General features: G+C 34.7%; 1 protein-coding gene across 1 annotated transcript; it reads right to left on the bottom strand.

The window, feature by feature from the left end:
- Positions 1–4,803: 4,803 nt before the first annotated feature.
- On the bottom strand, positions 4,804–8,614 carry LOC127085364 (probable methyltransferase PMT2). Its single transcript, XM_051025878.1, has 7 exons — positions 8,304–8,614; positions 7,348–8,041; positions 6,583–6,793; positions 6,123–6,411; positions 5,657–6,022; positions 5,494–5,571; positions 4,804–5,223 (listed from the first exon to the last, which is right to left on the bottom strand). Exons 2-7 carry the CDS (start codon positions 7,993–7,995, stop codon positions 4,992–4,994), a joined length of 1,824 nt encoding a protein of 607 aa, XP_050881835.1. The 5' UTR covers positions 7,996–8,041; positions 8,304–8,614; the 3' UTR covers positions 4,804–4,991.
- Between the last annotated feature and the right edge of the window lie 5,868 nt (positions 8,615–14,482).

Genomic DNA, 14,482 nt, shown 5'->3' with positions numbered 1-14,482 from the left:
GTTTCTATGAGAGCCAATCAATCTTTTTATCTTAGTGTACGTTACTTTTGGACCTTGTAGTGCCTTCTCAATGGAGTATATTGACTTTTGGAAAATCTCTCCCACTTGTAGTAGAACAGCCCCAACGGCTTCAGTGGACACGAATATATAAGTAAGAAGTGTCTCGCCTAGTTTTGGTATGATCAAAACAAAAAGCTACAAAAACACCTCCTTGAGCTTAGTGAATGCGGCCTTGCACTTGGGAATCCACTTGAAGGTCGCCTCTTACCTCAATAATTTGTCGAATGATAGGGCATGATTGATAAATTTCAAGATAAACTTGATAACACACTCAACATCCATTTAATTGATGAATCCATCTTTTAATCTTTGAGACCGCCATGTCTATCATGACCTTACACTTATTCTGATTGACTTCTATCCCCCTTTCTGTGAGATAATATCCTATAAAATTTCTATATCTCACTCGAAACGTGCATTTATTAGGGTTTAAACACATGTTGCACTTCATGACTACTTTGAAGACGATCTTTAAATGGGTCGTGGGATTATTTTCTTTGATGAACTTCATTATCATGTCATCCATGTAAAGTCTTAACTTAAGATGGATTATTGATGACACAATACATAGTTCTGTAAATGATGTTTTATCTAATGATAGTTATTTTTTTTTAAATTGGTTTATGTTTGGATCAATTTGATTAATAATCGGTTTGCACTAAAAAATCAATTTTTATTTGGACCAATTTTAAAACCAAATTTTCCTCGAACTTAGTTTTCAATCCAACAACTTCTTAACTCTATCCAACCACTTTTGAAATCAACCACTTTTCGTCGGCGAAGAAGAAATGCTAAGAAATTATAAAAAAAAAAAGTTTCAAATTTCAATCTAAAAAATCAAAAATTGAGTGTGGGCTAAAGGTATATATTGAATGGGAAGAGAAATTAAACAAATAATTCTGAGACTCTGAGTTTAAACACAAAGTTTTGTTTAAGAAAAGATAATTAATGTCTATTTTTTTATCTTATCATAGAAAGTAAGCATATTATATTTGAAAAAGTGAACTAACCATTCATATATTGGTTTTAAAAAGTGGATATTGGTTTTTTGTGGTTTTAATAAAATGGATTTGGGCTAGTTTTTAAACCAAATAATATGAGTTTTTAAAATAGGTGCACCATATTTTTAAAAATGATTCTTGTGAACCATATTTTTTTGCACACCCCTATCTGCCAATGTCCAATTGTGGTTTAACAAAATTTCAGTTTGCAAGAACAAACCAGATGAAGCATGAATGGAGGGTGAGTTGGTGCAGCAACAGTAGGAGGAGAGATTGAATCAGACAGTGCAATAACAGTTAAACCTATAACAACTTAAAATTTAAATACGTATTGAAGGGTAGAATCTACAACTAGGAATCATAACTTAGTTGGTTGAACAATAGACACTGAATCTTCACATTACAAGGGGGAATAAAAAAAATTCTTTTACGGGGATGTAAACCAAATATCGCTTACATTACGAGGGTGTCGTATATTTAACCATAATTTAAAATTTGTTCTAATTATAGGAGTTTAACGACAAAACACCATACTCAAAAGAAGATATAGATGACATCCGATTACGTTGGGTCGGTGCCCTCTTATCTTGTTTTGAATCTCGATAACAATAGTTTTTCTTAATTGTTATAATCTTAATTTGTATATATACAGAGGTTTTGTCATACTTATGTGCAAATATATAAACATGTGTATTTTGTCTTGATGAGAACAAAGTAAATTTGTACATTTGGTTTTGAAAGCAATGATAATTTGTTATTCTGTGTTTACAAGATTTAAAATGATATGATGTATCAAATTCGGTCACATATTTTGTAGTTTATGTGTAAAAAATGATAGATGTCAGTGAAAATAAGATTTAAAACAATGTAAATTTGGTATTTTGTGTTTACAAGATTTATAATGATATAATACAAGCCAGTGAAAATGAGATTTAAAACAAATTATATATGGCAATAAATAAGATTTAACCCATCAGTTATTACTTAAAACTGAGGTAAGAATATACCTTATTATCCCGGTTTTTAAATAAAACCAAGAGGTATATGGCGTGCGCAACAAAAATTGGAAATTAAAAATATGTTGTTGTTAGGGATCAAACCAATGACCATTTACTTTCTAACCTTAGTTTCAAAAAACGAGGGGAAAATGTCAAGTTATCATGTCACCCCTCGTTACCTCGCTTGTGTAACCGAGGTAAGAGCCATTTTTGCAGCTAAGGTAAGATGTGTTATTTGTAGTAGTGGTTGTAGCCCGGATAAGAATCTAAAAAATGAGAGTCTTTCAACCTAACATCTCATTTATTAGCATATCTATGTTTAGGAATGAATAAGGGTTTGATGGGCATGTCTAAAGTCTCATATACTATCATATCTTTGTTTAGTAATAAATAAGGGTCCGATGTGCACGTTTTGTTTAGGTTTGTATAGTATTTTCACATCCTTCACTTGTTTTAAATTTTTACCATTACAACATTGGGCATCCATACCATGTATATGATTTCTCGAATGAAACATGTATTTGCCAACTTATGTGCTTCCTCCCGAACTACAACTCGCTTCTTATTTGATTGTTTCCTTTTTATTCTTTACCACAAGTCATACAATGTGGTCAACTAAAAATTTTGGGATATTACCTTTGGATCAATGTTTGGCATGTCAGTTGTGCTCTATGCAAATTGGTCTGAGTTATTCCTCAATGTTTAGATCAATGAGGTATATTTTTTAGATGGGAGATAGGTGTCGATATTGGTGATCTTACCACTGCTTGCAATCTCAACCTCTTTCACCTTCTCATTAGGTCGAGGCATGTGATGTCTTTCCTTTTATGAGTCAATATCTATGAATTTGCACTCATCCATGTAATCGTTTGATCAAATGACATTGTCATTTATGTTGAGGTTGTTATAGTGCTTATTGAGGTTGTTGATGCAACATTACATGGCTATTTGTTGCTTTGCATACAAGGTAATAATCTTCCTATTGTCAAGGAGAGACTTTATTGCTAGGTGTGGTGTTGAAACAATGACTCCAACTGCGTTATGATGTGTGATGAAAAGGTCATCAAAACCTTTTTGAATCTTCAGTTTATGCGTTATCTCACGAGAATTCCAACAGTTTCCTGTTGTAGGTTTTAAGATCGTCTTGTGCAATCTCAATTTCTTGTACTTCTTGTAAAATATGATACCAATTAGACTAACTTGGTCAATCAGACTCCTATTGACATTCCAGTTTGCCAGGCTTACTGAGACGACCATATGATTATCCTGTTAATACTTTATACACTGTTAATCTTTTTTAGAAAACATAATTGATTGGTTATGTGTTTCTTAGTTGTGTGAGGGTCCAAATTGATTTAGAGACTCTAAAGTGTCTTTTTCAGACGAAATTGGAGAATTCTCATCCTAGAAATCTTATCAAGGTAAGGTTGATTTTTATGGCTTGAGTGTTGACCTCATGCCCTTTCTTTTTTCTCTATTATGCCTCCTATCATGACTCATCACCTTGATCTAAGATGTTAGTGACCAAAAGGTCCTCCTTGAAGGTCTAAACATGTTTGCATCCTTATGTATATCTTTCTGGTGTTTGTACTTATATAAGTGGCCCCCTTAAATCAACCTTTCTATCTATGTCTTCCGATTTTAATAGTCATATGTTAAGTGTCCACGAATACAATGGTACTCATCTCGTAAGATCTTCTAAGGTTTCTCCACTGGCAAGGGTAAAGTTGAAGAAGTATTATCTCCTTATGTTCTTCCTTCAATTTTTCCATCCTTCACTTTGATCACGACTGTTGTGGGGGTAAAGGGAAGGGGAAATGTGATCTCTTGTAGTCTCATTCCTTTGATACAATTGTTTCTTTCATGGTAATGTAGTCTTCTACCTTTTTCCTAAGCCCATTTGACGTTAAGGTTCTTGATATGGGATATCTAGTGAGGTCATCTATGTAGGGGAGTTGAGTAAAGTAATATCTTTTTTTTTGTGCACATAAAAGCGATGATTCACTCAATGATCTTGAGTTGACAATATTGTCTTAAGGGTATGGGTGTGCATGAATAACCATTTAATATGAACCAATCCACTTTTATGGTTATGATTTATAAACCAAATCACTTGTCACAAAAACCAGTTTAAAATTTATAACTGATTCTGAACCGGTTTAAAATCGATTTTAAATGGATTTTGATTTTAATCCAATTATCTAATTAAATTTAAATCTTATTTTCTTTAAATTAATATCAATTTTTAAATTTAAATAAAATTTATGAAGTTTTAAAATATTTTTTCTTTAAAAAAACAAAATAAAAAATATTTTGGAAAAAAAATAAAAATAAAAATTATTTCGAATATAAAAAAAAAGATGAAAAATCCATATAAGTTTATTTCAATTAAATCCATATATATAATGAAACATGAAAAGAGTCAAACATGTAAATTTTATATATAATAAAATTTGGGTACATATAAGTTTAATAGATAATAAAATTTGGTATTCAATAATTAAACCACATTATTATGGTTAACTCTTTTTATTTGGAAAGTGAACTCATGATTATATTTTAGCATTTGGTTCGGGGATAATGGATATCAATTTAATTAAAGATAACCGTTTCTTTGCACACCCTATCTATTGTTCTGGATGATTTGTGCTTACATCACACCGATAATGGTATCTAGTGTCTCATCGTGTTGCCTGTGATGTTAAGCATCACATCTTTTGGATCCTTGCCAACAATGGACTCAGTGAAGCCAAACAAATAAATAAATATGATCAGCGACTACTACAATTTATAATCTCCAAAAAATAAGACATCTATCAACTTTACATTCAACAAAACAAGAAATATATGCTCACTGATGTTACGAATCTAGAAAACTTCATGCCCCAAAAAAATCAAAATCAGAATCATCATGTCATCTGAAACCTTGGAACTACCCTGAGCTTGTGGTGTTGTCACCGGCAACCCAATATCTTTTGACGGCATACAACACCTTCTCTGAAATCAGTGGACCATCTTCATGATCCACCATTTTGGTATTCCATCTCATTCCTTTTGCAATTCTTTTAACTTGCTTCAGCACTCCAACCTGATCTCGGAATATTACCGCTCCCTCGGGCCGTAAGATGCGGTCCATCTCCAATAGAATATCTTCTGCATTACACCTGCATTGATCATCAAGGTAAAGGAAAACCTATTTTAGTTTGCATTACAAGATTAGATAGTGTTATATTATAATGAATTGAGATTCGTCTGCGAATCAGAATCAAATGAGATTCATTTCGAAATAGATACACACTGGCGATTTGTATCGATTGAGTTCAATTTAGTATGTATCGAGATATGAATTATAGGTATCGTAAAGTTACTGATAAGCACACGGTTTCTTAGACTTGAACAAGCTGCGCGATAGAGAGAAAGAGATATCAACTTACGCATTTTTGTACAAGGTGAAAACACCATTTGCATGGATAAGGTCATAGGTCCTTGGATATGTGGAGAAGGCTTCACACCTGAAAAAAAAAAGATGATTCCTAAATAAGTTCACAGAGGAGAAAACAAAAGGAAAGAGAAAAGAAACCGAGTTAAGGAAGTTACCAATCATGATAAATGCCAATCAATCCTCGCTCGAAGACAACACCAAGGCTAGCTTTCTCAGAAATCGTAGGCGCGACATTCATAACCCATAATTTGGGAGAGTCTATGGCCGCAGCAAAACCTCCAAAACCAGCATTCATGTCCATCACATTGCGATACCTCCCCGAGTCGATGATTTTGTTGACACGCCTGTAAGCATTCACATGTTTCTTCCATAATCGGTTGTCCTCCTCAAATAACTCTGCGGATACACCGGGAATGGATCCACTGGTGATTCTCGAAGGAACAGCATTGAGTCTCTCAGGGAATGGCTTCCACGAACCACTAGGTTTGGCAGGAGTTACACAGTTTTCCATCTTCTTGTACCTACACATTGTTTAACCTTTCAGATAAAAGATAATGATCCATAATCAAAAAGGTTAGAAGCAAAAAAAAAAAGGGGGCAGAAAGGAGTAAAGCAATTTACCAGACATCATCAGAATTCGCAGATTCACATATTGTACGCTGAGTTTCTTGCTCACTGCATTCATCATTGCTTAATGCTTTTCTCCAGATTGCAATTTCACCTTTCTCGTGTTTCTTTTCCCAGCAAAGAAGTTTAGCAGTGTCCTCAATCTGCCTTTGTTCCTCCTTAAGCTCATCCTCAGGGCGTTGCCATGCTTGGAAGTTGTTCTTCCAGTTGATCGGAGGACCAGAAAGTATCCAGTAACCACCAGGTCTAAGAACTCGGTCAACTTCCTTCATATACAATCCACCTGAGAAAAAATTCCAACTGTTACAATTTATAAATCTGTGCAAGCAAATACATACAAGTAGTTGTCTAAAGTCTATCGAATTGTTTTCAAAAGAGACCGAGAAATTCTTTAGTCGATCCAATAGATTATTTTTTAATCAACCATGGCCAGGAACATGATAGCTATTCTCACCATTTGCACCCCATTGAATCAAGCAGCGAGAACAATGTGCCATGTCAAAAGATCCGGAAGGAAAAGGAAGCATTATTGTTCCAAGAACACCAATGATTGCAGGAACACCTCTTTCCAAAGCAAATTGAACCTGCGCTTCATGAGAGTCCCTTGGTGCAATTGACATTGCAATAACATTTTTCTTAAACAAGTAAGCACCCCAACTCGCAACCTAGCATCATCAGTGACAAGAAAATGAGCACGAACATAGAAAAAATAAATGGAAGATTGCATGAAGATATACAAGCTTAAAAAAATTGAAAAACATGAAAGAAACAATTGTAAATGAGAACTTCTCATTTATGAAGCACTCAGAAGTATAAGCTTCCACTAGAAAAGTTTATAACCTAAGAAGAATTGACATAGACAAGGACACTAGATATGACTCTCACACACCGACACTGGTAATAATATGAGAAAATGAAATAACTGAATGTAATCATATGTGCCAGTATTGTTCTAGATATTAGACACGCTTTCAATCTGAAGTGTCGGTGCTACATAGATTATAAGTATTAGCCATGGTTGTCTCATTGTGGACAACAAAATTTTCAGGCAATCATGATGTATATATATTACCAACAGTGAATGTTGTTAAATAGCAGAATTTGAACAACTTGTTATTGTTCCGCGATATGCTAGTTAGTATTAAATAGCGGCTATAGAGACATTTGAACAAACTGTTATATCAAAACAGGGATATTTTCTTAGTAGGATTTGACTTACCCCGCACCCAGTATCTAACGCAGTTCTAACCATCCCATTATCCAATGGAATAACAGCTGCAAGTTGATTAATGTAAGCATCAGCACCCTGAGGAAATTGAGTTCCCCCACCAGGAAACCTGAAAACATTCCCTTCATACTGTATCCAATTCTGCACAGCCTTCTCAACTGTGAGGCTCTTGTAAGGCGCGTTTGCATACGGCACATAATCGCGGCTCTTAGGCCAAGGAAACGGCGTTGCATACCCTCTAGGAGCAGCTATGAGACAATGCAATTTCTCTTCTTCAGGAGCACAATGTCTTTCTCTATAATTCATATTCTCTCGCGGAAACGTCATCGCCCTTGCTTGATCATGGCAAGGCGTGTAATCAATGAAGCGATCATCGCAAGGCTTGAACTCCTTGACTTGTTCGTTTGGATTATCATCCGTTCCAGCGTCACCATCATGGTGAGTTTCGTAGTTTAGATCAGAAAGAACAGTACAATCTGTATGTTTAGTAATCTCAACAGCAATGCTATCTCCTTTTCCAAAACCACTCCTTTGCCACAAACCTAATATATAGAAGAAACCACATAAAGCAAATACAATGAAAATAGACATTGGACCTTTGTTATTTCTATTATCTCCCGGGTTCCCTTTCGTGGCCATGATGATGAATCTTTATAATATCTCCAAACCAGTCCTTACAGAATCCCTACATAGTGCAAAGTAAAATAGTATTATCAAATAAATCATATTCAAAAACTCTATCTCCGAGCCATATTGCAAAAATATGGCTGATATAGAGTTTTTGATGTCTCTGCCACCGCAACACAACCACAATTAAGGCCGCATCATACATAATTGACTGTAATTCTCTCCAATATCAAGTATCAAAACGTGACTGAATTTAAAATTTTGGAAACGGTTGAACAAACAGGAAAAAAAGATGAATTGGATTGAATCAAACAGTTTACCTAATAAAATCCACACGAAATTTGATTATTGAAGACGTGATGTTGTGGCTTACTGGTGTGATGAAAAAAGTAGCGTTGCGTTGCGATGAAAGAATTGGAGATTTGAAAAGGAATTAGATTGATGGTAGTTGTTTGTGCATTGTAGAAGTGGAATGAACGAACGGGTGTTTTGTTTTTTTGGTGTGACTGTGTCTCGCATTCACATATGGGTCTCCGAAAAGTCCGAGGACACGGAATTGTCTCACTGCGGGTCGTGCTTCACTCATTCCTAGGAATATCTTTCATTGGTTCTCTAACTAACTTCAACACTTGCAACTAAATTCCTTATTAACCTAATAATAATAATAATAATAATAATAATAATAGTAATAATAATAATAGTAATAATAATAATAATAATAATAATAATAATAATAATAATAATATTAATAATATGAGTTTAATTGAAATACACTGACAGTGTAAAAGGATTTTACACCGTCAGTTAATCATAGACGTCGGATATTAAAAGAAGTTTAACTTTTATTTTAAAAATCTATAAAATAATACAAACGGATGATGGTGATGAGTCGACGGTGTAAAACTTTTTACACTGACAGTGTATAGTAATTAATCTCTAATAATAATAATAATAATAATAATAATAATAATAATAATAATAATAAAAGTTTGTTACAATTTCTCATTATAACATTATCTTGAAATTAATTTTAGTTGTTCGTCCAAAGTCTTAAAAGGAGAATTTTTCATGTGGGTCAGTTTTGCGTTATCGCTTAATTTTCGATTTAGATGATAAAAAGGGTAATAATAGATATTAATCTTCTTTCTAAGAAAATGTGGTGTCTTTGTCTTAAAAGAAAGTTTAAAAATTTGGAATAAAAGTTGAGGAGTCAAATGGGATTTATATAGCAGAAATTAGAAGACATAGGGAGTGTGATAAAACAATTAGAGTTTTAAGGGGGGCTACTACAAACTCTTGCCAATGATGATTATTTTGTCTTATATTTTTAGAGGGTTGGCGCATTTGGAGGAGGCTGGTTCGTTTTCAAAGTGTTTTGGTGATGTTGGTTCGAAGTGGTCTTTGGAGTTTCAGGTAGGGGTGAAAATAGATTGGGTCGAGTTATGATTTGTCAAGCCTAAGTTTGGCATGCCAAAAAAATCGAAGCTTAATTCTGACTTATAGCCTATCATAAGCTTATTTTTAGGCATGAGTCTGACGTTTTCTAAGGCCTGGTTAGCCTGTTAGCTTACATAAAAGCCTATTCATTTTAAACATGTGTAAATAAGTAGTTCAAATGATGTTTAAATAGACTAACAAACTAAAAGACCAATGAAACTAAAAGTTTATTTGCATTGACTTATTTTAACTTATTTATTTGCATAAGTTTTGTGAGACTATTTGTTTAAGAGAACTTATGAAAGCAACTTATGACATTGTTCATAAGGTGTTTTCATCTTATTTTCATAAGTTTTTTTTAAGATAATCAAGTTTTATTTATGCAGTTTAATTTAAAGTACAAAACATAACATAATGATAATATTATTCATTTCTATTTAAATAGGTCGGTCTGGTCGACTTAAAAGACTTTTTATGGCCCGAGACCTAGTCTTTTTAACTAAATAGTCTTATAAAAAAGCTTTAGCATTTTCTATTTAAAAAAAGTCTGGCCTGGTCTGAGTCTCTGTAGGCTAGGCTGTAAGCCCCTGTTAGTCGGTCTGTCTTATTTCTACCTCTAGTTTCAGGATCTGCATCTCTTGTGTGCTTTTGTTTCTGTCATTGTGCAATCTCACATGTCTTAATTGATTTCCACTATGCAGGTTGTTGTGTTAGTCTTCAATATTGATGATTCTTTCGTGTGGTGGAGGGATCGACCCGGTTCTAATGGGAAATATTGTTTTTTTGTGACTATCTGGTTTAATTCAGAGGGTTTATTTAATTCATTTAAAAATATTTTTACTCTAGAATATTTTTGAATGCATGAATTTAACTTCTATTTGTGGTTTATGTAATTAAAACCATATATATTTACTAAGTCCATTGTTTTTCGTTTTTTACCAGAAATCCAGGTAATTCAAAAACAAGTCATAGTTGTTGTTCTACCAAATCTAGACTAAAACAAAGTATCTTCATTCTCCAGGTATTCATTTGTATCACAATAAACCATGTTATATTCAAACGAGTCAAATGTTTTGAATGTATTTCTTTGATGATATGACATTTCGTCATGTATTTGTAGTTTTTTAAATCTCAAGAGCGCTGTCATACCCCAAAATTTGCCCGTTGATATTACAAAGCATTTTCCAAGACCCTCTGACTTGTTCTGCAAGGCACTGATATCAAATGGACAAAAGCCCACTCACAACAGGCCCAATCCACAGGCGGCCCAAAATAACTGGCTCGCTAGGCGAGCAGCTCCTTCGCCTAGCGAACATTGCCTCATGCCATTCGCCCAGCGAAGAGTTGGACCCAGGAAAAAGCCCAGACCTAGTTTGCTCGCTAGGCGAGCAATTCCTTCGCCTAGCGAAGCTCGCGAAAGTTTGAAGTTTTGGACCTCACTTTAAGCCCATTAGGTCACCACTACCACTACTATAAATACATGCTCCTCTGCCACGAAAAAGAACACACAGAGACGGACTCACTCACCCGGAGACACTCACACAGAGATCCAGAGAAAACCCTAGCACCGAAACCCTGCTGGTCCAAAGAGTTCAGAAGGCGGAAACCCTGAGGGCCGCTTACCCGCTTCGAAGCTACCGTCGCCCAACTCAATCCGGCTCGCCAATTCAAGGTTGCAACCCGATTTGCAAACAGGTTTGCATCACTATTATTGCTTTAGTTTCTTACTTGGCATATGATTTAGGACTCTTAATTTACATATGATTATCACTTTGTGTCCTTATTTTGCATATGGTACCACTTTAGTGTCTTAATTGGCATATGTTATCGTTTCGTACTCTCATTTGGCATATGGTACCACTTCATGTTCTTAATTTGTGGAGGATATTATAATTGAATTCATAAACATTTTGGAGTTTTGCATGAGGATTTAAATGTGTTTGAATATCGTGAAATTGAACCATATAATTATGTGTTGGATGCCATAAGCCATGTTGCAGGTTGAGGTCCTAATGTTCTCAAATTTCAAACCCGTGGCCGCTCGCTAGCTCCTCGCTAGGCGAGCCCGCAGCGAGCCTTCGCTGAGCCTTCGCTAGGCGAAGCAGAGGCGACCGGGCCAGGGGTTGCTTTGCCTCTTTGCGGCCCATTCCATGTTTACCTAATAATGATTCTGCGTTATTTGGCTTAAATTCCTGGCTGTTATATTTATTTTATGGTGCAATTTCCAATTGTATTTTATCTCGATGCTTTAATCCGTGTGTTCATGGTGTAAAGGCTAGCATACTTCCGAAGAAATAGCCGGCTAGGTACTCCGCTTTATGCATAGGAGGCTTTCATGGAGATGGATTCTAAATTGTTTCACTTTAATGTGAAGATTCATATTGATTGCCTAATTAATTTTAATGTAGTGATCCTTAATGTGTTGATTTTAATGTATCGATTTAAGGCGGTATCACCATAATTACCTAATGAACTTAAAACATGGACTTTAAATAAATGATATCGGACCTCTCTTTATTACCCCACAATTTCGATATTACGGTCATGTCCCGCGAATGTGGGGATACACTTAGCAATAGCCCTTCGATTAAATCATCATAAAATAAATCATAGTCCCTCGGACGTCGCCTTCGGAAATACGATTTTGTCCCTCGATGACCCTTCGGTGTAGCCTACGGTTAAATGATGATAGTCCCTTCGAATGCTAAGGTATCCTCACAACTGTTGCCTTCAATGACCAATCGATGACCCTACGATGACCCTTCTACATCCCAAGGATAAAACTACTTACTTCTCAATAGTAAGGACAGTTTTACCCTCATAAGGATAGGAAACGCCCGGAAAGACCTCGGACAGGTATAACCTTAATTGCTCATTCATAACCAAAAAAATATATTTTTCACCTCACACCTTTCAAACATCTTTTTGGAAAATCACCACTTAGCATACATCCGCACTAGGATCATTGCCGAGTTATATTTTTCTAAACTATTTTCTAAATTAAAACGAGATAACCACTTTGTATACATTCATGCAAGAATCATTACAAAGTTAAATTCTCATTTTGCAAAACATTTTATACACTTTTCAACCACCTTTTTCAAACTAAAAAAAAAACATAAATGATTGAGCAATTAAGAGCCCATGGATAACCATGGATACAAAGGGTGCTAATACCTTCCCTTTGTATAAAGTACCTCCCGAACCTAAGAATTTAAAATTAAGGTCTTTCCTGTTCTTTTCCACCTTTCCTTATGGGATAAAAGAAAAGTCGGTGGCGACTCTTGCTAACCGCGACATTGCGATTACATATCCAATAAGGTCCAGTTCACCGTATGACAAGCGCATTGATAAGGACTACTCCACACTAGTCGAACATGACTATACCATCCTCCTATCTTAATTGCACTCAAGTTCAGATTAGAACTTATCTCACCACTCAGAGATCATCAAGCAAAACAAGCAGATTATATCACACAAACAAATATACAAACATCAAATATATAATTATATACACATAAAAAAGTAGGCTAAACCCATTGAGGACTACTCCCCAGCAAAGTCGCCACTAAATTTTTGTAGCGGTAAATTCATGACCATTAAGCTATGGATAAACTTAACATCAATAAAACTAGAGTCGGCATCGTGCTTTTATTGTTTCCAAAGGAAAAGGGAAAAGTACGAACAAAACCCAAAGATAAGAAGTTTTCAAATCAAAACTAATAAAATGGCAGAGATTACAGGTAAGGGCGTTGGTTACACGGAGGAAAGGTGTTAGAACCCAAAGTGTCCTAGGTACTCCTAGGGAGTCCTTTTTTATGTGTGTATGTGTTTTGGTATAAAAGATGTTTGCAATAAATAGAGTGTGAGGATGGGAAAAGGAATTCATTTATTATATTTTTGTGTTTGACAAGATCTTCGGACTTTTGCCTACGTACCAACATAAAAACGAGGGATCAAAACCTCGTAGTTCGTGTATCAATTTCAAAATGAGTGGATTGCTTTTAATAAAAGTTTAAATTTAAAAGAGGCACAAAGGGCCTAGAAGAGTTTGAATGAGTGTTAGTTCTTTTTGTCTTTTGAAATTTTAAGTCAAATATGGTTAAGTTCATTTACAAGTTTGATTTAAGAAAAGATTTTAAAAAATGCAATGGCATAATGCCAAAGTTTCTAATTTGCAATAAAGTCTAAGTTTAGAAATCACAAGCAAAGAAGATTTTTTTAAAAGAGGGGAGAGATTTTAAAATTCAAGAGAATGGGAGGAGATGAAGAGACTAATCCTAAGCAAAAATTAAAAAGTTAAGAGTTGAAAAGATCTGACCAATGGGATGCAATCCAATAGACAAGAATGTCATATAGAAACCCATTTTTCTTTGGACTTTAGAATCAAGCAATATCAATAAACAAGTAGCAAGATGAAGAGCAAGACATCAACTAAAGATAGCCACATCCAAGCAAGCAACTTCACAGTTTTCTTCTTAATCTTCCCATGTATCAAATGAACTATTCCTTGATTGGCTTAGAATAAGGTATTAGACATAGGTCCAAAGTAACATTTACATCCAGACCATGTAGCCGATGAATTCAGGTGGATCCCAATACTTGCATAAGATGGAAGCTCAACTTACAATAACTTGGTCTCAGAAAAGTTGGCATTGGCCAAGTACTTTTGCATAGGGAATGTTGCCTAATTCTAAGTCCAAAGCTCAGATTAAATTCAACAGTCCACACAAACATTTCTTAAGGGTTTTTGTTGTTTATTAAGTATCTTAAGGTCCTAAGACCACAAACACAAACAAGATACACAAACAAATATATACAACCACAATATATGGCTTAAATGAGCAAAGTGAAAATGACATAAACATAAACAAGTTAAATGATATGTAAATGACAAATGAAATGGTAAATGACTTGAATTTAAATTGCATAAAATAAATGACTTGAAAATAAAAGCAAGATTAATAAAGGTTAGTCAAATGTTAGTTAATTAGAAGTTAATGATGTTTTGCTTTTCAATTGATTAAGTCATTCTTTGGAGAACACTTAACCCTCTATTCAC

This window comes from Lathyrus oleraceus, chromosome 5 (genome assembly GCF_024323335.1).
Source record: "Lathyrus oleraceus cultivar Zhongwan6 chromosome 5, CAAS_Psat_ZW6_1.0, whole genome shotgun sequence".
Taxonomy (NCBI): domain Eukaryota; kingdom Viridiplantae; phylum Streptophyta; class Magnoliopsida; order Fabales; family Fabaceae; genus Lathyrus; species Lathyrus oleraceus.
This window is presented reverse-complemented; position numbering and strand designations above follow the sequence as displayed.